The 24,055-nt window shown below is 36.2% G+C and overlaps 1 protein-coding gene across 8 annotated transcripts; it reads right to left on the reverse strand.

Annotated features, from left to right (window-relative positions):
- Positions 1 to 281: 281 nt before the first annotated feature.
- Positions 282 to 23,551, reverse strand: LOC105268261 (uncharacterized). 8 transcript variants are annotated; one of them, XM_011307684.1, is made up of 5 exons: positions 21,991 to 22,317; positions 20,202 to 20,249; positions 12,340 to 12,520; positions 2,757 to 4,315; positions 282 to 1,184 (listed from the first exon to the last, which is right to left on the reverse strand). In XM_011307684.1, the coding sequence occupies exons 4-5, from the start codon at positions 4,196 to 4,198 to the stop codon at positions 851 to 853; spliced, it is 1,776 nt and encodes a 591-aa protein (XP_011305986.1). In that variant the 5' UTR covers positions 4,199 to 4,315; positions 12,340 to 12,520; positions 20,202 to 20,249; positions 21,991 to 22,317; the 3' UTR covers positions 282 to 850. The 8 variants fall into 8 exon arrangements, with proteins under 8 accessions (XP_011305986.1, XP_011305997.1, XP_011305968.1 ...); XM_011307695.1 differs by lacking the exons at positions 12,340 to 12,520; positions 20,202 to 20,249; positions 21,991 to 22,317 and adding exons at positions 23,275 to 23,432; positions 23,492 to 23,551; XM_011307666.1 differs by lacking the exon at positions 12,340 to 12,520.
- Positions 23,552 to 24,055: the final 504 nt, after the last annotated feature.

The raw sequence follows: 24,055 nt of genomic DNA on the forward strand, positions 1-24,055 counted from the left end.
TCCGAGGCGTCCAGGTCATCATCATTCTGGCTCCAGGAAGATTTCAGTACGTAAAATCCAAAAGATCTCGCGGCTGAAGCCATAGCAACTCTCAGTTGCCTCGGGAAAGCGTCAAAGGGAAATTGAGGGGAGGTGTAAGACGAGGAAAAGTCATTTCCACTGGAGGTAATAAAGTCTACTCGTCGTGCACTATTAAAGTACATTCCGAAGGGATGGTGGGTGGTAGGGTGGTAGGGTGGTAGGATGATAGGAGGGGAGAAAATACGACACAGCTTTAATCATGGAAATAAATATTTCAGAGGCTTTATTCACCGTTCATCCATAATTGAACACAACAATTAAAACAAATACTCCAACTGTACAATATGATGTGATACATGTAATAATGAAAAACGTACACAAGTGCATCCCAATGTAGGCCTCACTCAGTGATTCTAATGGCACACGTTAATGTGTATGAGATTTTGCTAACAAAAAGCTAGCAGACGTCATAATGCACACAAGTCAGTGTGGCCTACAATAAAGAGCTATTCATGGTACAATGTGAATCGCCCTCTGTTCTGTACTTGGCTTGAGTCTAACTGTTTTCCAACCGTTCATTTTGCACATAGATTTTTTTTTAATCTCCTGTCCTCTCTCACGCATGACTGTTGCTTATTTATATACATATATATTTTTTTGTTTTATTTCCACAGAGAACGATCGAGATTGACCATGAAAAGTGGGTAATGCACCCTCGTCATTCCACGGAACAGGAAAAATCGATTTAAATATTTCCGGGGAACAAGGAGGAGCGATTGAGCCAAGTGCATTGATGATGCTGTATTTTGATATTGTAATGTTGACAGTCTCAACCAGGACCGAAAAAACCAAGTGTCTCTAGGGTTCTTGTTACACGGTCAACAAGTTCATCCTTGTATCTCCAAATTTTCGTATCCAATACACTGTTCTCACGGTACTGTACACAAGTCTTCTTGAGTGATTTAACGCAGTCTGCACGATAATGCTGCAACTGGGCGTCCTCTGTATCGATCGCATAGGTGGTGCATCCAGAGCCGAGACAGGCCAATGGAAAATGATTATGCAGCGTTACAACCCGCTCTGGATTGTGAAAACACTTGACGTACTGATTTGGTTTTGTGTAATTCTTCGATCTGTACACGTGCTGAAGCATGTGCATGTACCTGTACATATAAAGATGAACAGTCGAATTATTAAATAATGAAAGAAAACAATAAAAACACCAACGTGCTTCATCCTGACTTGATATCCATCGATATTGGCTCTATTGGTTGATCCGTAATTCCAAATTTTTATTCGCCAATGGTGCGGCAACCGAGATCTCATAAAATATTACATCCAACGACCAATAAAGTCTTTCCTGACTCGGGTAATTATAATTCTTGTCGTTCCGGAATCGGAACGTTTTATGTGAAAAAAAAGGATAAAATACGTTTTTTTTTCGTGGATTATAAAATATATTTATAGGCGTATAAAATAGATTTCTTTACGGCCTAGGTCATGTAATCCACTATTTTTCCGAGCCTGTAATATTTTTTGTGGCTGTTTATTTCTTCAGAAATAGCGAACAATTAATTCTTCCTCATTTTCCATCAATATTTTCAATAGATAATGATGTGTCGGGTTCTCTTGAAAAGTCCTCGAGAATAAATCAGAAATTCATCGTGATTTATCGATTTCTAAAGCGCCCCGACATTTAACACCAAGACAAAAAATTATGGATAAAAAATTATGGATAAAAAATTATGGTAAAAATATCATCCTAAATATAATCATGAAAAACAATATTAAAGATTATTCTGGTGTTTCTAAAGGATTGAATTGAATCTCACACTATAATTCAAAATAAATTTCTTTACGGACACTTGTTCATGTACTAACGAATAAATAATAGTGCAATGAATAATCATTACGTTTTCTTGACGTGTGATATTTTTTGTTATGATATTATTGAATCAGATATTTGGTAGAGAATATTTTCGCAATGATCAATTGTCGTGACACAATTTCCAATTCACTGCGCTAGGTGATAATCATCATGACAGTTTCGTTATTTTTGTATAAAACCGAGATAAACATCTACTAGAGAATTGTAAAAAGAACAAGGCAGCATTGCTAAGCATGAAACATAAAATATTACATCCAACGACCAATAAAGAGTTTTCTGACTCATGTTATGTCGTCTTTACACGGAATCGGCGCGTTTTATGCAAAAAAAGGATATATAAAATATACTCCTTTCGCGGATTATGCAGAATAATTATATTTACAAACATATAAAAAATATTTCCTTCCTTAGATTATGAAATTACGTAATCCTTGCTGTTTGAAATTTTCCTACGTAATTTACCCTGGTTTTTACATATTTTATCTCGTGCGAATATCGAAAAATCGATTTTTCGTCATTTTTAATAAATCCTTTTGATCTCTCCAGAAAGAATGAGTGAAAAGCTGCAGTCTCATTAAAAGAATTAGAATCGATCATCAATTCATCACGACTTAACGATTTTCAATTAATCTCATGATCTTCGATGATAATCACAGCAACAATAATAATAATTAATCATTTTCACCGAGAAAACGAGAAAAATGAAAAGCAAGATATTTATAAAGATGTGAGAGTATCCTGCTTGATATAAATAATTCATAGGTGGTGGTAGGCGATGACGAATGTTGCAGGAATAAAGTGTGAATAAAAGGAATGTAAAGATAGTTAAAGACAGGTTGTATCTCACCTCGGCACGTGGTCGAAGGTTTCATGTGAATGCAGAAGGTCATCGAGAAAGTAGACATTTCTAACGTTGTACGATGCACGAGTCTCATTGCGTATACCGAGAGCCTTGGGTAAAACTCGTCTCATGAGTTGATTCCACGTCGTGTCCTGGGCTGGCATTATAACTTCATCGATATCAAGTAGAGCAATGTAATCATACTCATACATGTGTTTGTACAAACAATCATTGTATGGTATCAGTTCATTCTGCCTCTTGTGATTGGTCCTCTTGGTGAGATACATGTGCTGAAATGCTGGTACATTTGGCTGTCCCCCGGGCAGAGTCAATGGTGTAACCTCGATTCTACCCAATTTCTGATAATAATCGAGGACTTTGGTCACGTTTGGATGAACCTGCAGTTGATAGAAGTATATCTTATCGGCACCAAGTATACCAATTAACTCGATCCACTCGATTAAACGTACGGAGAGATCCTCATGGAGAAAATCAAGACCCTTAACGCAAACAGCAAATTCCTTTTTCACTTGTGGCCGATTGTAGATTACTCGCAAGTTATTCGTTGCTGTATCGCATGCTCTCTCCACTATGGATACTGATGCTGGTGGCCCCTTTCTCCAGTGGGACTGAGGTACTTTGCATGCTATCACGTAAGGCTGGTAAATACCTTGCTTATAATTACCCCATTTTGAATACCATATGTACTTGTACTCGAATACATCGACAATTTTTGCATCTCTCTCACCATCGTACCACAGCTGACAATAAGTCTTAACTTTTGGATCAATTCTGTCTATCATACCAACCAGTCTAATTGCTGGACCTATTCTCGATAATTTACGATTGTCGTAGTAAGCGCCAAACAGTTGAAATGTACCGTTTGATGTCTTCAGGGTTTGCCAGTAGATATTGTTAAATTCAAGATCGAATATACTCGGAAATTTTGCAACACAGCCCGATGATTTAGCCTGATTTGGTGGCTTTATGGCACTGCTCTTCATCCAATATGCCAGGGGTAAACTGGGAAGTCTTTTCTCAATCTCGTTGACGATTTCATCGTCTGTTTTTGGTGGTCTTTTGTCAAGCATTGGTTGACGCTTGTCTGTTAATTTTTTCAGTCTTTTGTATGTATCGATGCTAGGACTGTATCCATCAACATCAACTGGCGTACGTTTCTCACTGTTATATACCGATAATTCACCTATCCCAGGGGTATCACGGTGTACAGACGTTAGTGGTGATGGTGGCGCCTGTTTCAGTGAATGTTCCCAAACACCTGGCGTCGGATAGACCTCGTCCATCGTCGGTGAATCATGCTCCTGTAGTACCTCATTCTCGACTCGGCGAAATTGCAGTGCACCAATCATTACGAGGCCCCAAATGAATACGAATACTAGACCACGTCGGGCACATCTGGAGCCACCAGACAGGAAACTCTGGCGCATTCTGAATGTACCAGTGGTGCTTTTGGCCAGTTGGTACTTTTATCTTTATTTTTATCCTTTCTGTCTTTTCCTTTTTTTTCCCTTTTACTTTGTTTCAAATCGGGTGGTAGTCGATTTCTGCAAGGCAAATGATGGAAGAAAATGGTTTAAAAAAAAGATATTTGGCGGGAAGTAAAAAGAACAATTAAAAGTTTTTCAATTGGATGGGGAGGAATGAGAAGTGAAAAAGAATGACAATGGGGGATTAAAAACAAATATATTATCGGGCATGAGAAATTCATTTGGAGGGAATACTCGGGGCTCATCGACGCGTGTGAATACTCGGAAGGGTTCATTTTAGCAGGATGGAGATGGCTGTGATAAAAATTAGCCGGGGAGGGCAAGCCCAGCCGAATTATACCCCAAGAGTAACCGACGAAAATTCTATCTTTCGGTGAATTCTCGTTAATTGCATTTTTTAATGAGTATAATTATTGCTAGTAACGATCTCGAAATTTTCTTCTAAATATATTCTCTCGTTTTACGTCGATTTCACTATTTTTTGAGTGATCGTCAACAAATCGAGGGTATAAAAATGATTAATCACCTATTAATCATTAAATCTCAACCAAGACAGAAAAATTGTCTTCATATCCCACAGATACAGACACCTATCTAGATCTAACAATCGCATATTCAGTAATCTGAGAATAAGAAACAGAAAATGTAAAAATTTGAGAGATGATAAAGCTTGAAGGATTGAAAATGTCGAGTGATAATATAAAGTGAAATAAATGAATGCCGTTGGGACACTTGAGTGGTAAATTGAAAAGATGAAATGCAGGAAAAAATAATGAACAATTTTTCGTTGGGCAGAGGTGAAACGGGTCTCGGGGAGAATCTGCACGGTGAAACCGGTTACTGAAGTTTTTCATCACCAGTTACTTGCCTTCCACCTTTTTGTAGCCCCCCCTCGAGGCCCTCACTGATGCCCCATCCCCGGGTTTTATCCAGTCTAACTACACCGTCTGATATCCCTCTTGATTTCCCTTTTTTATCCTCTGTGGACAGACCACCCCAAAGTAACCAGTTATATATATGATAACGTTATAGAACTACGATGGACGGGCACGAGCGTTCGACTAATCCAATTGCCATCGTCAACTAAAACTTTCTCGTACAAACCCCCCATCGGAAACAGTTACTAGCCCAACGCAGGAGAGAGACTATTCCACCACCTTATAACCATCCTCAGTTGATTCTCTTCATCTTCTTTCTGACTCACCCGCTCCTTTCTGCTGCTGTTGCTTTTTTTTTCGAATAGATTGCCACTTAATTGCTCCAGTTGCGGCAACACTGGCTAGCTTTTTCGCGCACACCAGCTAATCAAGTTGCATCTTCTACCCAAAGGCACTTTTAATGTCTTTGGTTAAGAGCGATGAAGTATTTGCAACAGTGACTTTGCCGCGGGCTATCTCAAGTATGACTGGGGAAAATATGAATAAGTTGGGAGTGCAACAGTGGCAAATTGGTGGAGTGATATTGTAGATCGTTGCGCGGTTATTTATTTAGCCATTAAGGGAGAAATGTACTAATTGAGTTGATTACATTGCCACTTTTTTTGGGATTCGTCATGGTAATTGTATTTACTAATGAACGCAGGGAAATAGATGTTAATCAGGAATTGTCAGGCTTTCACGCATATATTGTCAAGAATTTGTTGGAGTTCTTTGGATTATTTTTCGTTAATTGTGTCTAAGTTTTTAATGAAAAGCATTCTCGGGGGACAGTCGATGGAATTTGATTTTTGGTTTTGGTTTTTATTATTTTTTTTTTTGGTTTTCAGGTTTTTGATTTTCTTAATCGAAGGAAAGGCGAAGTGAAATTTGAAAAATTGTAAATTTAAGCTGAGGAGAATTGATAGAAAACATTTTAGTGGAACATTTATTGAATTACTCTCAAAAGCTAATGGAATTTTTAAAATGAATTCACTAATTTTTTATAATTGCTTTGTTAACTTTTTGCGGTTTTTTAAATCTCGCGGAGAATTCTCCGGGTCTCCCTGATGGAAGATCTCGAATATCTTTGAGTCTTTACTCCCCTCATAACTATGAGTCATATTTCATAAAATTTGAATAGTCTTTTGACAGTGCTCGTAATATTTTGAATGATACGTTTCGAGGGGCAGGTCAATCCAGTTGATCCAATTGAAGAAATAGTTTACTGTTATTGGGACGCATCTGTTAATAACTGCTGAAATATTAAAGAGTGTTCGCGGTTTTAAGAACCGTTTCAATAATCTGAATAAACACTGCTGGATAAATACTCTTCAAATTTCAAATAAAAATTCTCGTATTTCTAATGCTGACGAATTGCCACGAAATTTATCTTTGTTGTATCTGAAGAATCAGTAGACATCTTGAATATATTCCATGAAAATTATATTATATGACCTTCAACCAATTCGATAAATCGGAAATCATTCGATTTGTGGTACACTAATAGTTAGACTATTTTGGATAATATTCATTTAATTCATTATGAATAATTCGAAATTTTGAGGTGCAACTATTACTGACAAAAAATTTAACAAATTCTAATTTCAAGTTTTCCTTTGAGGTTTCTCATGGGATTTTCTGGGATTTCAGCGATGGGCCATGGGATGAGTGTTGTCTTTCTTTGAATATTCAATCATTTCTGGATTCATGCAGATACAAAACTAGTCCACATCAAAGGAAAATCCTGAGGTCATTAAAATGAGGAGTTTTTTTTTTGGCACGAAATGCCCCAGTTCCGTGATAAAATCCACAACCTTCAGTCTCTCCAAGTTCTCAAACCAGAATTGATCTCCATTCCTGTGTTCACTGGGTGTTTCTATCCCATATCCATGAATTTAAGAGAAGTAAACCGGGAATTTAAGTTACAACCATGGTTAGCTGCCTTGATAACAATATTTCGAAATCACCGGAGTAAATCACGGCTGATTAACTTACAATATATACAAGGACAGGTTTATTGAGAGTACTTATGAATCATGTAGCACTATTTGAAGTGACGGGCTTTTTAGTTTGTCAAACCGGACTCAAGGCAATCGAAATGTCAATGCCAATTATCAGCGATTCGGGGTAATTGAGCTATTTAATTAGTAATAAGTTCACAGACTGTGAAAAAACCTCTTCAACATTTTCTCCAGTTTATCACCCATTCGTTTTCAAAACTTATTAATCAATCGTAAACTTTGAACAGTATTTTTAACTGACGAAATGCCATTACAAAATCTCTCAATATTTCCTCAATCGATTTCGTCGAATATCCAATAACGCATTAAAAATCGATTTACCACACATGCACGAGAGTTTCATCAACGAGATTTTACAATCTACAGATAAAGTTTGTGAAAAAATACTTTCAGGTCAATCATCCCACGGAAATCTTCAGAAGGCATTAAAATATATTTTTATAATCTCAATTAATTGAAAACATATTGTAATTTAGAGCTAAATATTTCGATCCCGAGATTCAAATAAATTGTAAAATTCTCTGGAACACAGGAAAAAAGACCTTTTCCTAGTAGGAAAAATCCAGCATTCCTAGGAGTTCTCTATGTTTACGAGATTTATCTCGACAGTTATCAACATGATAAATGGTTTCCCTTTAAAATAATATTTTCTAGTTGATTCAAATGAAAAACACTTATTTCAAAGGATAAATTGAGAGCTTTTCTTCGAATATAAAATATTTTTCCGTCAATCTGTTGCACGGTTTCCCAAAAATTTACGAAAACCATGAAAAATGAGAAGATATCAATAACTCCTTAAATTCACAAGTCCCTAAAATTCCCCGTAAATTAAATAAGAAAATACGAATACTTCTGACTCTCGTCTGTTGCTTTCAGTTTTTCTTCAATTTTACCCCTGCTCCCCCCGGAACTCCCCAGAGCCAATGCCAATAATAAACACTCGAATGCATCGAGTTTGTTACCAAGCAAGAGGTGAGAGTCTCGGACTGGCAAAACCGGCTGAACGGAACGCACATCATTCCCTCATACATAACTAAACCTAAAAAGAAAATCAAAATTAAATGCCCATCACCATCCCACTCCATAAAATCCAATTGAAATCACCCACACGCGTCTAATCCCACGAAAGCGATGCAATCGTACATCACCATCAAGGAAATTCCCTCGCGGAAGTCAGGCAATTTGCACTGGCCAATTAACAAGTCCCCCCCCTGATGATCGAATTCCCAAGAAAAATGTGTCATCATGACTTACGTCCGGGACACTGGCCAGACGTCTTGTCCCCACGTCCGTCAGTAGACAGATCCATGTGCGTGACACAAGTGCATGAGATCGATTTTCCAACGATCGCTGATCCTCACTCTGTTGGAATAAATTCTTCTCATCCGCCCCCTTTTCCACGGCAACTCCTAAACTTTTTTTTTTTTAACTTTATACCCAACACTGAAACTACATCACCATTCACTTGCACCAGAGTTCAACGTTGATAATAAGAATTGTTCTGTTCTATTCTATTCTGTTCTTCTTTTCTCTTCTATGTATATGCTGTATGTATATATATATAAATGCCAATATATCTATATAGACATATCTATATATATATTTCTTTTTCTCTTCTTGTTTCTCTGTTCTTTAAAATTTTTGTCCTCTCTTTCCTGTACGTTGTCTCCTCTCAGTCGGTGATCTCTTCTCCCCGGTTTAGGATGGAACATGCGGCGCACAGGCGCAAGTTCGGACAAGTTTACATCTCCTCTGGATTGTGTGTGCCCGTGAGGCGTCTCTCTACCGGCAGTTGTTGCTGTGACTCGGGGTTATCGAGAGAGGGAAAAAGCTTGTTGTATTGGAGAGAGAGACAGCTGGTAGAGGGAATATGGACAGAGGTATGAGTGAGGTGGAAAGAGTGGAAGAGGTTCGAAAGACCAACTTGGAGACGACGAACAACTACGAATCCCTGCTCTTCGTGTCTCTCTCCTTCTCTCACTCTCTCTCTTTTCGTTCCACTGTACTTTTCGTTTCTTCGGGTTTGCTCATCTCTGTTTAGCCCATTGGTTATCCACTTTTCTGTTCCACTAGTGAATGCAGACAACGGGGGGGGGGGGGAGAAGGCCATCAGACGATTTCTCAGTAGAACAGAGACCCAGACCAGAAGAGATCTACGATGATGGCCCCAGCATGCTGTGGTGCTACTGAAGGCGACGACGTTGTCCCCCTCCTCTGGCCCCTTCTGGTTTAACCTCCCTCCATTCGTTTAATCACGTTATACCCTCACCCATATTGCCCACTCCTCGTCAGTGTACCAGTGAGTACTAACACATATTTACTGGCCTCATCTCAAATACGCGTATCCAAGACCGGATGCAAATACCAAAGATGAAATTGACTTTCTTCGGTTTACGATATTCAATCGATTTCCATTTTAACTGTGTCCAATTTTGGCCATTTTATTGTGTCATTCAGTTCTATTCGTGGACAACTTGTCCGATGTACAGATGACATTCTTCAATTAAGGATGTGCTATGATAAATTTATAACTTCCCTAACTGCTCCAGCCAAATCACTCGTTTCGGCTGTGATTTTTCCTGTTTTTTCAATTTCGATATTTTTATTTTTATAGAATTTTCGAATTTTTTGTATCAAATCCGTGGCATTCTTCAATATTATTGGTCAGCTTCAATACGGAACGGTATACATGCGATGATATGTATGAAGATTACTGAGAAATATATGACAGATATATCCCATATGTCAGGTATATGTAACATATACGTAACATGTGATTTTTGACAGATTTACATATATTTCAAGGAATGTATATGAGGTATATTTCATTTATACCGCAAATATGCTGTTTGGTGATTGAAGAACATGTGAGGGATATTTATCTGATTTATATTTTGTCACTTATGTTTCACATGCATTTTAAATGAAATATAACACATGAAATATGAGGATATTTCGTATGATTGCGGCAGATTGGCAAGATTTTCATTTCTCTTAATGGAAATCATTCATAAACTTCAGTGATATGAAATTTATTATCACTTTCTTCTACACGACACGTTGGAAAATTTTCATCTTCTCAAAGAAGACTTTCTCCCGATCGATGACATTAACGCTGGATGCTAACCGTTCAAGAACATTAGTATGTGAATCCCAAGCTAATCATGTTCCAAGGACGATTTTGAATGAAACATAACGCATGAAATATGAAGGTAAGTCTTATACTGTTTGAAAATTACTCTTAAAATTTCGAGTTGAAAAGTTGAAATTTTTAACATCCACAGAGTAACAGGAAATTTCTGTAGAATTTTTCATTGACGATTCAGTTAATTTCTTGAATATTCCGGCAGTTTTAAATTGTCAGGTCCACATAGCACTGAAAAAAGAAAAATGTTGAAAGTTCCGAGTGATAATTGCCCTGAATTTGAATCTCTCGAGAATTCAATTGTATTTCGTGTTGAATTTTCGCGACGAGTATAAAAATGGGAGTGTCCATTAAAAAATTAATTATCATTGAACCTGAAAGGTTCGAGGAGTTATTCCCTTCAACAAAAATCTCCCAGGCAAAATTCCCTCATAAAAAATGCTCTGAAAAAAATCTCCAGGACTAAATCCCAATCAGTTATGCTTTCCTCCACCTGAAAAGTCGAATATTTTGATATTCTTAAGAGAGAAGACTTCGGTCTCTCCTATTCTCTGACGAAAACGCAGAATATAGGAGTTTTAAAATCATCATTGTGTGAATGCAAAATTAATTGTACTTCCAGAGCAACATAAAAATCAAACGATAAGAGTGAAGAATTTCCTGACGAACCCACGAGATTCATCCCTACCACTCATCCAAACTGACGGATGACTGAAAAATCCAGTAAGCCCCACCTCGGTGCAAAGAAAATTCCATCACCTCGTACAATTTTCTCAAGTGAAAATTGTTCCTTCAAATATGCCCCCCACAAGGTCGTTATTTCCAGGTGATTTAGACTGTATGCATTGCCATTACCTTCCACAAGATTGCCCAACCCCAATCAATCATCCATTAAATTATCCAACATCATTTAAACATTAAAAATGAATCACTTTTGATTGGTTAATGGATTGTCGTGAATTGGAATCGAGTTTAAATGGATGACATCGGAAAAACAGAAGGAGAGCGTTGATGATCGGAGTGATTAGCAATCGTGATGGTTGAAAAATCACCGAAGCGTTCAATCGAATCATGAGAGTGACGATAAATAATAAAAATAGTGGGGTAAAATTTGGTGGCGGTGGGGGTGGGCGGGAGGAAGAATTCCCAGTTGGTGTTTACGAAAGCCCGGAAAGCCTCTGGCATGTGCCATGTATACAGTACTCACGATCGTAAATCACTAATGCATCTGTCGAAGGTTAAAATTGGCACACAGAGAGGCCAACGTACACGTAGGTCAGACGGTTGCATGCTGTGAAAGCGCGTCAGCGGGTTAGGTGCTTCAAAGCCTCTGGTTTGAAGAAGTGGAGGAGAAAAAAAATAAAGAAAAGAAGAAAGAGAAAAAGAGAAGAAAAAAACCGAGACGATGGAAACGGGTGGGATCAGGGGGTGGTGGAGGTGGCGGAGGGGTCGGGGGGGGCTACGTAAGAAGAGGATGAAAAAAACATGGTCCGTGGGGAGAAGACCTCGGTTTAAAGTTGAAGAGGCGAAAGGTCAGATGTTTCCGCAACTTCAAAGCATTCGCGGTGGATAGTGAAGAATTGTTAAAAAGCTGGGAAAATGATGAAAAGCCCGAGGACTCGGCTAAAAGCCACCAGGCGCAATAGAAACTGATAGTCCGTGACAACGTAATTGCGGATAAATGGGGTATCAACTGGACGGGATTGGCGCAAGTTGGCTCTGATTGCGGGTGGTATAGTTATTAATTCAGCTTCATTACCGGGGCAACTCGAGAATGACACAAAAACATTGTCGCAGGGTCCGGGAATTTTTTTATGCGCCGACGAACAATTCATTATTCATTGAATCTCCACTTCCACCGGTTACAAGTATTAGATTTTGTTTTTCTTCGCATTGTCGTCTCGTCAACAAGAAATCGCGCATTTGGAATATTGGATTGATGAAGGATTGTGGATTTTTTTTTTTAATGACCGACAATTATAGGAAACATCTAATTACCACTTGGCTACTGAAGTCATCGTGTTGTCCATCATTTCACGGTGCGCATTGCTCAAGGACTATTACTTTCGTTGTGTAATTTTTCTTCGATGTCTTCCGTCAACGACCGGGTGCAATTGCATTGTTGTTTTTTTTTTTAATTTGAAGTGGTTTCGAATTTGACGGAGCGATACAGAAAAATCTGAAATAATTGGTTAATGGTTTCAGTAGCGAAATCATGAAGTCAAAGTTAGTGTTTTTATTAATTAACGATTGATGTTGGAAATTATCGTTTTGAGATGGAAACACTAAGAATCTGTTTTGGAGTTCATGGAATTCCAGAGAAAAGGGTGGTCTCATTTTTTTTTGCTGCAATCAATAGATTTCGAGATTGTTGATGTATAGATTACCTAGATAATGAGTATTCCCAATTAATGGATTGAGCTATTTTGATTTCTCATAAATTAATAATACGGGTATACTATTTTGATTTCTCATAAATTAAAAGATTTATTCATTTATTTATTTATGCGCGGATTATTATTTGCGTTGGTGTGATTAAACTTTTCCATTCATTGTTTGCTGATGTTCATACGAGCATAATAATTCCGATTTTGATTGTTGGTCTTGCTGATGTTTGGCGATTAGTGGTTGCGAGTTTCCGCTTGAAGTTTGAAGATAAATCCCAACAATGCAATGCCAATAAAGAATAATGAATTTATCATATTCCATGGGAAGAATCTCGGTTAAAAATGCATGAATTATGCAGTACACGATTGAAGATTATCAAGTACTCTTGACGCGAGTGGGTGTCATGGCAATCTTGTGTGTAAGTTGACACGTAAAAAAAAGGATGACCGCAAATAGTCGATGGCTGGATCCTTGAAGCCAGTAACAATGGGCTAATGCTATTTCAGCCAGCAGCTAGCTGATTCGAATTGTTAATCCTGATGAACTGAACGGAAACGATCGTACACCGCGGACTCTTAATTAATGAACAAGTTTATCCAAGTGTACCATCAATTCAATTCGCTTCCTCGAATTTTCTCGCAACGATTAACGCATTTCCATTAAATACCACTATTGTTCTTCCCTGAAACTGAAAAGCTACTTGGAAACTTGGATCAAACATTAATACTTAATCCACCTTAACTATCTCTCTCACTCAGCAATTTTTTTTTTCCTCTCACATCGCGTGCGATTTTTGTGAAGGGCTTTACCATGGGAGTTGGGATTCGGGATTTTGCGGTTAATTCACGCGTTACGTTCGCGGATTTCATTTTTACTTTCTTTATGACTCCCTTTCTTCTCGGTGAGAAAAAATTTATTGTTTTCATTGTGGCCACCGGTGAAAGAGACGTGACGATAAAGCGAGGGCTTGCGGGTGATTCTGTTGTGAGTAAACTGCAATTTCTAGATTTTAATCATTTACGGGACACATTACGTTGCCCGGTATATTCCGGAGAAGTCAGAGTTTTGAGGATATCCGAGTAGATTTTATTGTTTAGTACGCACTATACTGTGGCTCAAATTTTTTATTCAAATTCCCGGCAACCCGCAGGGAAAATTGTATATAAACCAGAATATAGGTCAATTATACGGTTATATTGTCTCACAATAATGCAATATATCGGATATATGGTGAATTTTTTTTTTCAGAATTTCTGGCACGAAGTACTGAATTTCCAATGCGCTACCGGATTTTTTGTCAGAGGGAATTTACTTCCGTCTTTGCATGAACCTCAAGACATCAGCATTTGAATTTGATTCGACACGCGAGTCACTGCAGATACTGCCATGCGTATCGAAAGTGAAACCTCAAAGGTCACACCCAAAAGTTTAATGCAATCACGTTCATATACGTGGGTTGGGTTGTCGCTTTTGTCCCTCGAAAGACCTTGGTCACTTTCCCTCGCAATTATGGGTGGAGCAGTTCAATTTTTGAGCGAATTCATCGCCAGTATAAATCATTCCTCAATTAAACTTACTGATGTTATCGAGTAGCTTTTTATATTTCTCTACCGAGACTCCATTGTTTCGCTGAGAGTAATCGTAACTTGCAATCGACCATTCGCAATGGAGAGAAATTTCAGGAAAAAACCTTCCATCCAGAGTTTATTATTCTGAAATATCCAGGTATGTCGGATTTTTTGCGAGCGCACTCTTTGAAGGGAATTATCGAATCAAATGGCGCAATGGGGGGAGTAATTTATAAATTTTTAGATTTCACTAAGTTGAATCCAAATTAAAATTCAAAAATTCAAAAATATATTTATGGGAGTTTCCCTGCTTTTGTTTATTAATTTTTCATTTTTAGGAAATAATGGAATTAATTTCTACACTATTCGGGAATTCCCCGAGATTTCAGTCACGTCATCGGAATTTTCACATTTCAGTGAATACCTCCTCGATTTCCATGCTCCCCTGATACTTTTTGGAAAATTTCGAATTTTTCAATTTCAGTGGATATCTCCTCGATTTTCATGTTCGCCTGATACTTTTTCAAAAATTTCGAATTTTGACATTTCAGTGAATACCTCCTCGATTTTCATGTTCGCCTGATACTTTTTCAAAAATTTTGAATTTTGACATTTCAGTGAATACCTCCTCGATTTTCATGTTCCCCTGATACTTTTTCAAAAATTTTGAATTTTCAAATTTCAGTGGATACCTCCTCGATTTTGATGCTCCCCTGATACTTTTTTGAAAAAGATGATGAAAATTTCTAACCGAAATTTTGACTAGTCTTTTCGTCAGCATATAAAATTCAATAAATTATTAAATTCATCGATTTGCTAATGCAATCACAAATTTCATTATCTTTATGTACATAATAGAATTCAACTGCACTCTTTTAAAAATGATTGCTATTCAACGGCCCATGAAATTTCAATTTCTGGTGCGTTTGGCATTAAAAGTCAATCGCTCAAGAATCCACAGATGAGATAATACGAATGGCACGGACTCGCATTTATTGCAGGCACATATGGTGATAAAACTTTTAACTACGTGATTTTAAAGCGCCAGCAGTTCACGATATGGCGGACAAGAAGTTTTAATAAAAATTGTTGGCCCTTCTACCCAGGTTACACTGCAAGTTCGAAGCTGCAGTTCCGATTTCCCTCCATCTCATGAATTTATAGCAATACGAAAGCAGAAAAAAAACTCCATCAGAAAATTCTATCCAAGAATTACATTAACATTTTTTAGTACTTCTTTTTTTCGCCCCTCATTCCAGCAAAACCAGACTCGATACTTCATCGAAAACAAAGACAAATATCCCATTTATTTCTATTTTTATTAAAAATTCAAGTTGTTACTAATTTCTCCAATTAATTTTAAAAAATGTTTAATTGTCCTCGAGCGGTTTGGAAACTTCGAAATTTCAGTGAAAGGTTGTTTCAAAAAATCCTTCAGAAATATCAAATTATCACTAGTTACTCAAATCAATTGTTACTCAAATTTTATAAGGGAATTCCTCTCAGTGGAATAAATTGAGATGTTTTCACCAACAGTTTTACTTCGAACAACAAAATGCTTTTTCCCTGAACCTCTTTTGCCTTCATTTCTATTTTCATCCCAGGCTGGAGATTAAAATGGAAAATTTTTTACTAATGGAATAAATACAGTGGAAATCCTTGGAACTAGAGGGAAGCAAAAAATATTGCGAAAAACAGATTATTTCCGTTACACTGAACGAGTTTATCTCGTTAAATTATTTCACCATTTTATATAATTATGGAGATAAGTGCTGCGGGAAATTCAGGAATTATATTTCGGAGATATTTTTTTTATTCTCTCGGTTATGTTAATTGGGACTACCCCCTATTCCCCCTGTTCCCCCTCTCCAAGTGAATCCATTAGTTTTTATGTATTCATTTCTCTGGGAACATTCGCTGCTGGTGATTGAGTATGTGACGGAAATGGAATAATAAATCTACGACAAATGATGATGTTTTTGTGCAAAAAGTACGTTTCGGTAAATATGCGGACTTTAACAGTGATTACCTCTTTCCTTTCACCCTTTCTTGAAATTTCAACCGAATCAACTTTAAATTCAGCCACAACAAATTTATGAACAATTCATTCACAATTTCGCCCTGAAAAATCAGCTGTCTTGAATATTTAAAAAAAAATCAATTTCCCTGAGAAAATTTAAAACATTTCATGCCGAAAATCCCAGAATATTGTTTTACTTAATGATCCATATTAATTGATTTTTCAATGATTTTTTAATTAAAAATTAAAAACACCAAGTACAATCGATTGTTCAATGAATTAAAAATTCCGGAAAATTATTGTTTGAATTTCCCTAGTGTTCATGGTTTTCCCGAATATGCGAGAAATCAAATGACTGGTTAATGAAGGAGTGCTCAAAAAATATTTCAGCCAAAAAAAAATGAGGGATCAGGTCTCGAAGAATTTTGATGGGTAATAAAAAAAATTTTGAAAGTGAACGCCAATTAACGCCCATCAAATAGAATCACCCGATCTGTGTCCTAACGGTTTATTTTACCGTTTTGCCGTATGTGTAATCAGGATGGTCTGTTTCATAACACACCCGAGTACACTAGAGTCTTCAATAAAAATTAGAAATTGTTATTTAATTGATAATTGAATTAAGAGAAAAAGAGCACTTAACATTTTTAAAATTTTCCTAATGATTGATTTCTGAAGGGGATGAAGGTAAATCAATTTCTCTGGCTAGATTCCGCACGAGTGGAAGTAGACGGAAATATGATTTTTCGCGTGAAAACAGCGGAAAAATAGAAGGTAAAAAAAACAACCGGATAAAAGTCAATCGATTTCTCCTCAACCGAAAATGCCACTGACATTTCTCTTTAATTTCTGGAAAAAAGAAATCGTCAAGTGACATTCCCTCGTCGTCAACAATCATTGCAGTGGAAAAATTGAAATGGCATTTTCCTCTAAAGGTCATTGAAATACACGTGAAAACAGGAGGTATTTAATTTTCCGGGATATACCAGTCTCCAGTGAATAAACGGCATCTAAAATACTCGACTATTACGAAATATTAATTCAAGATGGTCTCGGTGATTATGCAAACCCCACGATAAAGGTTGGCTCGTGGGGTTTAACGATAATATTAACGTTATTACCGCGGCGTAAGAATTAATGCGGGAAAATTAAATAAATATAGAGAGTATGAGAAGAATTGGAAAAAAAATTGAAGTGAATCTAGAATATTTCAGATTTTGGGACATTCCATTTTCAATTGTAAATCGACACGAGAGAATTACTATTTTACGAATATTAAATGTAAATGTCGATATCGCATTGAGAATGGAATATACTGGATTCACCGCTTTTTGATTTTTTTTTATGTCAGGGGAAATATGACAGTAATTCTCATGAGAGTGACATTGAATCGGATTTAGAAGAAAAATGGATCCGAAAATTCAGGGACTAGGTGGAATGCAGGGAAATTGGTGTTTCCAGTGAGAATGCAGAATTTCGCAGGTTTATTGAATTTTTACGATTTTTTGGAATTTCGGGAGATAACTGGGTGGAAAAATCTTTTTATCAAAACAGTCTACTGTGACACTGAAAAATAATGAGATATTTGATATATCAATATAAATATTAAGATTTGCTGATATATCGTTAATATCGAAGATGATAGAAATTATTGCATCGTGTAATCCTGACTTGGCAAATTGAATTAAAAAATCAGGATTCAGGATCAATTTGGAAAATAGAAATATAATGAGATATTTCATGTGTTAATGCCAAAATTTATTGAGATATCAATTGAAGAGGAGAAATTTCAGGGATCAATCTTGATTTTGCAAGTTGAAAATATACCACAATGAATTTTTGAAATCTTTCAACAGTAGAGAATGTGGAAATTCAAATGGTGGGATTTATAACCGAGGCAGACATACCGAAACACATCCGAATCATTAATTCGTCTCACGGAGTGGCGGGTTGGCGCGAATAATCGATGCGTCTCGGTTGCATACCGTCAAATGGATTGACGGTCAAAACTCAAAATCCCTGTTGGATATCGTTTCACTCTTCATTGATTTTCCACCAATAAACACTCGAGCTATCTCATCACAATCACTTATCGTTATCGTCTCGTTAATTAAGTCGGTGGAAGATTTTTCGTGGAGAATAATAGACCTCGGGCTGGTGGAAACTACACGGCGAAAACTAGTCATTAAACTTTAACACCCGTTCGTTGTATTTTAACGACTCATTTCTATTTTTAATAACTAGTTGTTAAAATTGTAAAGAACATTATTTTTTGCATATCCGCGTCATCTGCCGCGGTGGTAAATCGCTCCGACTTTTCTTTTTACGAGTGATCTACATATTCACATTAGAGCGGATTAGAAACTACATTCTAGCTGAATTTTCATTGGTTCAATTTTCAAAAGGTGAAGATTTTGCCTCTTGTCCCCTGAAAGACGCGAATTTTCGTACGTCACGGGAGAAATAAATTGTTTTTGGGAATTCATTTTTCCACGAGACACCACGACAATTTATTTTAGCAAAAACATACTCGACGACATTCTCTCGACTTAGAATTATCTTTCAGTATTAATTAGGACATAAACAATAAGAAAAACCCAAAAACTTATACAATGCACAGAGTTTATCATCTCCAAAGAACAAAAATAAAAGAAAAAAATTAGAAAATCATATTCGAAAAGGAAATTAAACAGAAAAATAAACAAAAATAAAGAGATTATGGTGAATATCAAAAAGAAGATAAATCCGAAGATATTGACTGGAGTGGAAAAGATGATTTTTATTTATTCATTCGTTAATTATCCACTAGGACAGGAATTCCAGCCCTAACTGACATATTTTTTCTTTCTGCCCAACAATTTTTAGTGACGAAATGAAATGTTTCTTTAATGAAATTTTCGTTCCGAGATATGAAGGACAGCTAAAAGCTTAAGAGTCAGCCCATAAGGAAAAGTCATTCACCGTAGAATAACTCTATTACGTACCGGTAAATAGGCTAAAAGCCGGGATTGTTAACAGCCAATCATATTTCTCCAGGAGCCTCAGGAGTTGTAGCAATTAATGCCGCACTAAAAACGTTACGATCCACACTCGTAAAAAAAAATAACGCAGTAAGAAATTAAATTTCCTCGTTGAACTCGGAGGCAAATGAATTCCCCCACTTGCCAAAGTGTACGACAAAACATGATTATTACAATCACCAATAACCCCCTTTCCCCGTAATTACGCGAGCCGATGAATCACTCAACTTCGCCTCATTCCTTCCATCTTAATGGTCCATGTGAATAACAGCCCAAGAGTAAATACCTAAAAATGCATGAAAAAGTTTCGCTGCAACGGGTGAACGAAATCATCAGGCTGAATCTCTCGTTAGAAAAATAATTATTCATCTCCACGTGTTGGTTGTTAACAAAAAAAAAATCGTGGAGGCTATCTGCTTCAACAACAATTACCCCAGGGGTTTGCAAAATCCACAATTAACGGAGGAACCTCACCCAAAAAAACCTCACACTTTCCACTTTCCCCGCATTTCACGCAATCAATTATTACCCGCAGCAACGTATACCGTAAAATTCATCACAAACAGATAAACACTCGGGGCATAATTAGAGCCCCGTGGAATAAAAAATATCGGGCGATTGGAGATTTCAAAGGGAATTCCCCATATGTACTCCGATAGTTCAATTTTACACTTTCAAATTTCTCGATAAAATTTTACAAGACAAATGCAAACAAATTTCATTTGAAAATTCATTTGAAAATCAAATGAATTTTCAGTGAAATCAGAAATTTCAGGATTTTCTTCTTAATAAATGAGGAAAAACTAAAAAATATTGAGGTAAATATCACTCTATTTTTACTTGCACAAAATTTTTGATACTCACGTTTCCACTTCTTTCAATCTATTGACATTGGCAAGAGACACCTGTGAACTGGGAACAACAAAAATACAGTGGAATCTCGCAAACATTATATTTTTCTTGTTTTGAAACGTGGCGTGATTATTTTGATAAATTCACAACAAAAACAACACGAAAAGAATTACTGATCCGTAATTTAACTTTCAGTATTCATAATGAAGATTAAAATTTAAATTGTTTTTGGGGTATCAGTAATTCTTACTTGTTATCAAGAGGCACCTGCGAATTGTCAACAACAAGTGCCGAGGAATGCAGTGGAATCGGGTGAACATTATATTTCTGTCTTTTGTTCTATCAGGTGTTCCCCAATGTGAAAACGTGCCTGATATATTTTGAAGATTAATAAAAAATGTCTGTATATTGATGCTATTACGACCAGAAATGATAAAAAAAGATAAATAGAGAAGAATAATTATTGCGTAAAACCCGTTAAACCACAAAAATTAGTTTTTCGTAATTTAATCTCTAGTGTTCATAATCGAGTTTAAAATTCAAACTGTTTTTCAAATATTAATGATCGTTCAGTATAAGAAACTGATTTTTATTTAGAATTCAATATCAACAGAAAGTTTTGCAGAGAAAAAGTTTCTCAATGTTAAAAAAAATTTCAATACAGGAACAGAAGTTTTGAGATTCAAAAAAACTTTTGCTTCAATCCAGACTAAGTTTTCTAGAATCAGAAATCCAATTCTTTTGAATCTATAAACTTGTTCACTAACACAAAAGAATTATCTGAAAATTTGCATGTTACTATTACGAAAAATTAAACAAATTTTATCGATAGTTTAATAACGGAGAAACGTAAATCAAATTAATGAATTTATTTAAAACCCCCTATTTAATTCGAGGAAATTATTTATTCAAATCAAGTAAATTATGTATTCATTCCAGATGAGTCGTTTCATTGGATTTGAATAAACACCAATATTTGTCTGAAATTCAATTGCATTTAATTTGAATTCCATTCAATTGAGCTTGAAAAAAAGCAAAATCTGCAGAGCTGCGAAATTAGAGAATTTAATGATTTAAAGGAGCTATGAGATTTAACCGAATGATAACGTTAATAGATCCATTATTGTTTTTCCAATAATTGCACGATTACGGATAATTTCAGCTGTAAACACGAGTTCTATTACGAATAATGAATTTCTTATTTCATATTTAATCCAACGGGGAGTGAAGGTGAAGAAATTACGAGCTTCAGCGACTCATTACTATCGATTTAACGTAAAAATATCAGATTACTTTTTCTATTTGTTGATTGAATTTTCCCTAAAAAAGTCTTTCGATATTTTTTGCATATTTAGCATCCCATTTTTACGAAAATTGTTCGGAATTTTCAATTTAAAAATTATTACGGAGATCTCATTATTCATGTTTTTTACGAATTTTTACGAAAAGGTTAATAACATTGACTGAATGAGTTGAATTATTATTATTCAATGCAGAACTATATTTCCCACGTTTCCAAACTTTCGCAAAAATTTCCAAAACTTTACCAAAAATTCATCAAAAATATACGCAAGACACTAAACATTTGTGGGTCATTGAATAATGATAAAAGTGAAAAAACGATATATTTTTTCACGTCAATCTGCTCCAGAGATTCTGAAAAATATATAAAAATCATGAAAAATAAGATGTCAGCAATAACACCTTAAACCCAATACATCCCTCAATTTACCAAGATATACATTCTCAGTCGGCAATTAGTGTAATAAAACGTCAGAACGAGACAAATTGTCGCACTTACCATGCACTAGAACGTGACGTCTCACCGTCTTTTTAGGGTAAATGGGGCTTGAGTTGAAAATGAATGTAAAAACAAAAAGAGCGCAAAAATGTTGTACATGCAACGGCAAATAACAGAGCATGAGACCAATTTACAGTTTAACGAGAAAAAACGAGTGTTTTACGTGTCAAAAGAATAAATATTGGTGGTTAGATGAGTTGAGTGTGAATTTGAAAAAGAAAAAAAAAAACTAAAAATTAATACATGGGTGTTGGATGAATTGTCTCGAGGCGATCACCGATCTTTGAGTTGTATGTAGTGTACTGTAACTGTAACTGGCTTCATGCTTTGAGCGTTGTTAATGGAGTTAATCATGTACCCGGCAGCGAGATATTATAAACTGTTGAGAGTGTACGCGGTCACTCTACCCAAGAGTATCGTGAAACAGTTTCTCTGGGTATAATAGCATGAAAAGGGGAATAAATATATAGCAACTTATATTAAACTTGCTCATCTATTGATGTGGGTCATACCGTTCTGGTCGTGGCCAGGGTAACAATCCTGTGGTATCAGGACCAATTGTGGGGCTTTTGCCCCACTGGGAAATGAGTTTTATACTTTCCCCATTTTTTCAAGAATTTCAATTATTGGATACTGCGTTATCGCGCTTCAATCTCTCTTCATTAGTTTTTCTATTATTTCGAGATGAAAAACCATTAATTCAATTAATTCACGGCACACGGCATTTGCGACACGACAGATATTCGTCATCATATTCGTCAATCAATTTGGCGGGTGTTATTTGAATGGATCTTTTTTTTTTCGTCTTTTTTTTATCGACGGATGGTAATCGCAGGTTAATTCAGGGATTTTTGTTTTTGGTACCTGACAGGTGGAATCACTGGGGAATTCTTGGATTGGATTGGATGTGAGATTGAAAGGGTTTAGTTCTCGGGGATTAGGAATTTTGAGGGGTACGTCGGTTTTGAATTGAATGAGTGGGAAATTGAGATTAAGGGATTCTGAAACTAGTTTGCTGTGACAATATTCTTGGAGGTGGGAGCATAATTTTGTTTGTCAGGGGAAATTCACTGATATTTTCCATTATTTATTATTTTTATATTTAGAATTATATTTTTGAAATATTAGTGATCAATGACCTGAATTTTAATTGCTCTTAGGATGAAAATTTTACCAAATTTCAATAGTGAAAATCTATAATTCAGCAAGCCAGTCGCCAGAACTGCAAAAAATATTTTTCTAAAATTCAAATAAAAAAATATATATATTCCAGAATTTCGTTACCTGAAATACTCCATGTGAAAATCAGCTGTGACATTTCCGGATAAAATTTCCTTCAGAAAAAATTCGAATTACATAAAACTAACAGCTTTTCCTAGCCATCACTGCATCCCTTTTCAAATATCAGATCGTTTCCCAAAAAATTCTCTCCGCTTATCTCTCTAATAAAAAAATTATCCAAAATTCAAATTATTTAAAATAGATCAGAGAATTTTCTTACCGGAAACAGCCCCTCACCCTTGAATTCTCGATTTTTTATGTTTCATACCTCCTTCTGAAAATCAGCTGTGACATTTCCGGATAAAAACAAAAATGCACCGTGAAACTCGATTCATGGGATTCGATCGAAGCCGAAGATGAATCACCTCGTTCACGTCGTCTAAAAAGCCGTAATGATCTTCGGTAATTTATCCCGAGGTCAAGACGCGTGTGGTAGCACGCGTTCACGATTAATTAACTCCCTTGTCAGTGGAGAAAAACGGGGAAAAGCCATTTAGATCCGGGGGTGAGAGACTGCGTTGATTACGGACTGGGGCATTCAACAGGACGACTTGAATCGTCCGACGCTTTTGTTAATTGTGCATTCGCCGGAAACAAATGATTCTGCGAGAAATCACCAGCGCAAATTATTTCAGTAGCTAAATCGTTAAATGAGATAAGCCCATTTCTTTATCATTAATTTTTGGTAAATAATATAACATAATTATAATTATAACTATAATGATTATATAATAATTATTATATTTAAAATATTCACCTAATTTTTTATTAACCATCACGGAAA

This window comes from Fopius arisanus, unplaced genomic scaffold (genome assembly GCF_000806365.1).
Source record: "Fopius arisanus strain USDA-PBARC FA_bdor unplaced genomic scaffold, ASM80636v1 scaffold00003, whole genome shotgun sequence".
NCBI classification, from domain to species: Eukaryota; Metazoa; Arthropoda; class Insecta; order Hymenoptera; family Braconidae; genus Fopius; species Fopius arisanus.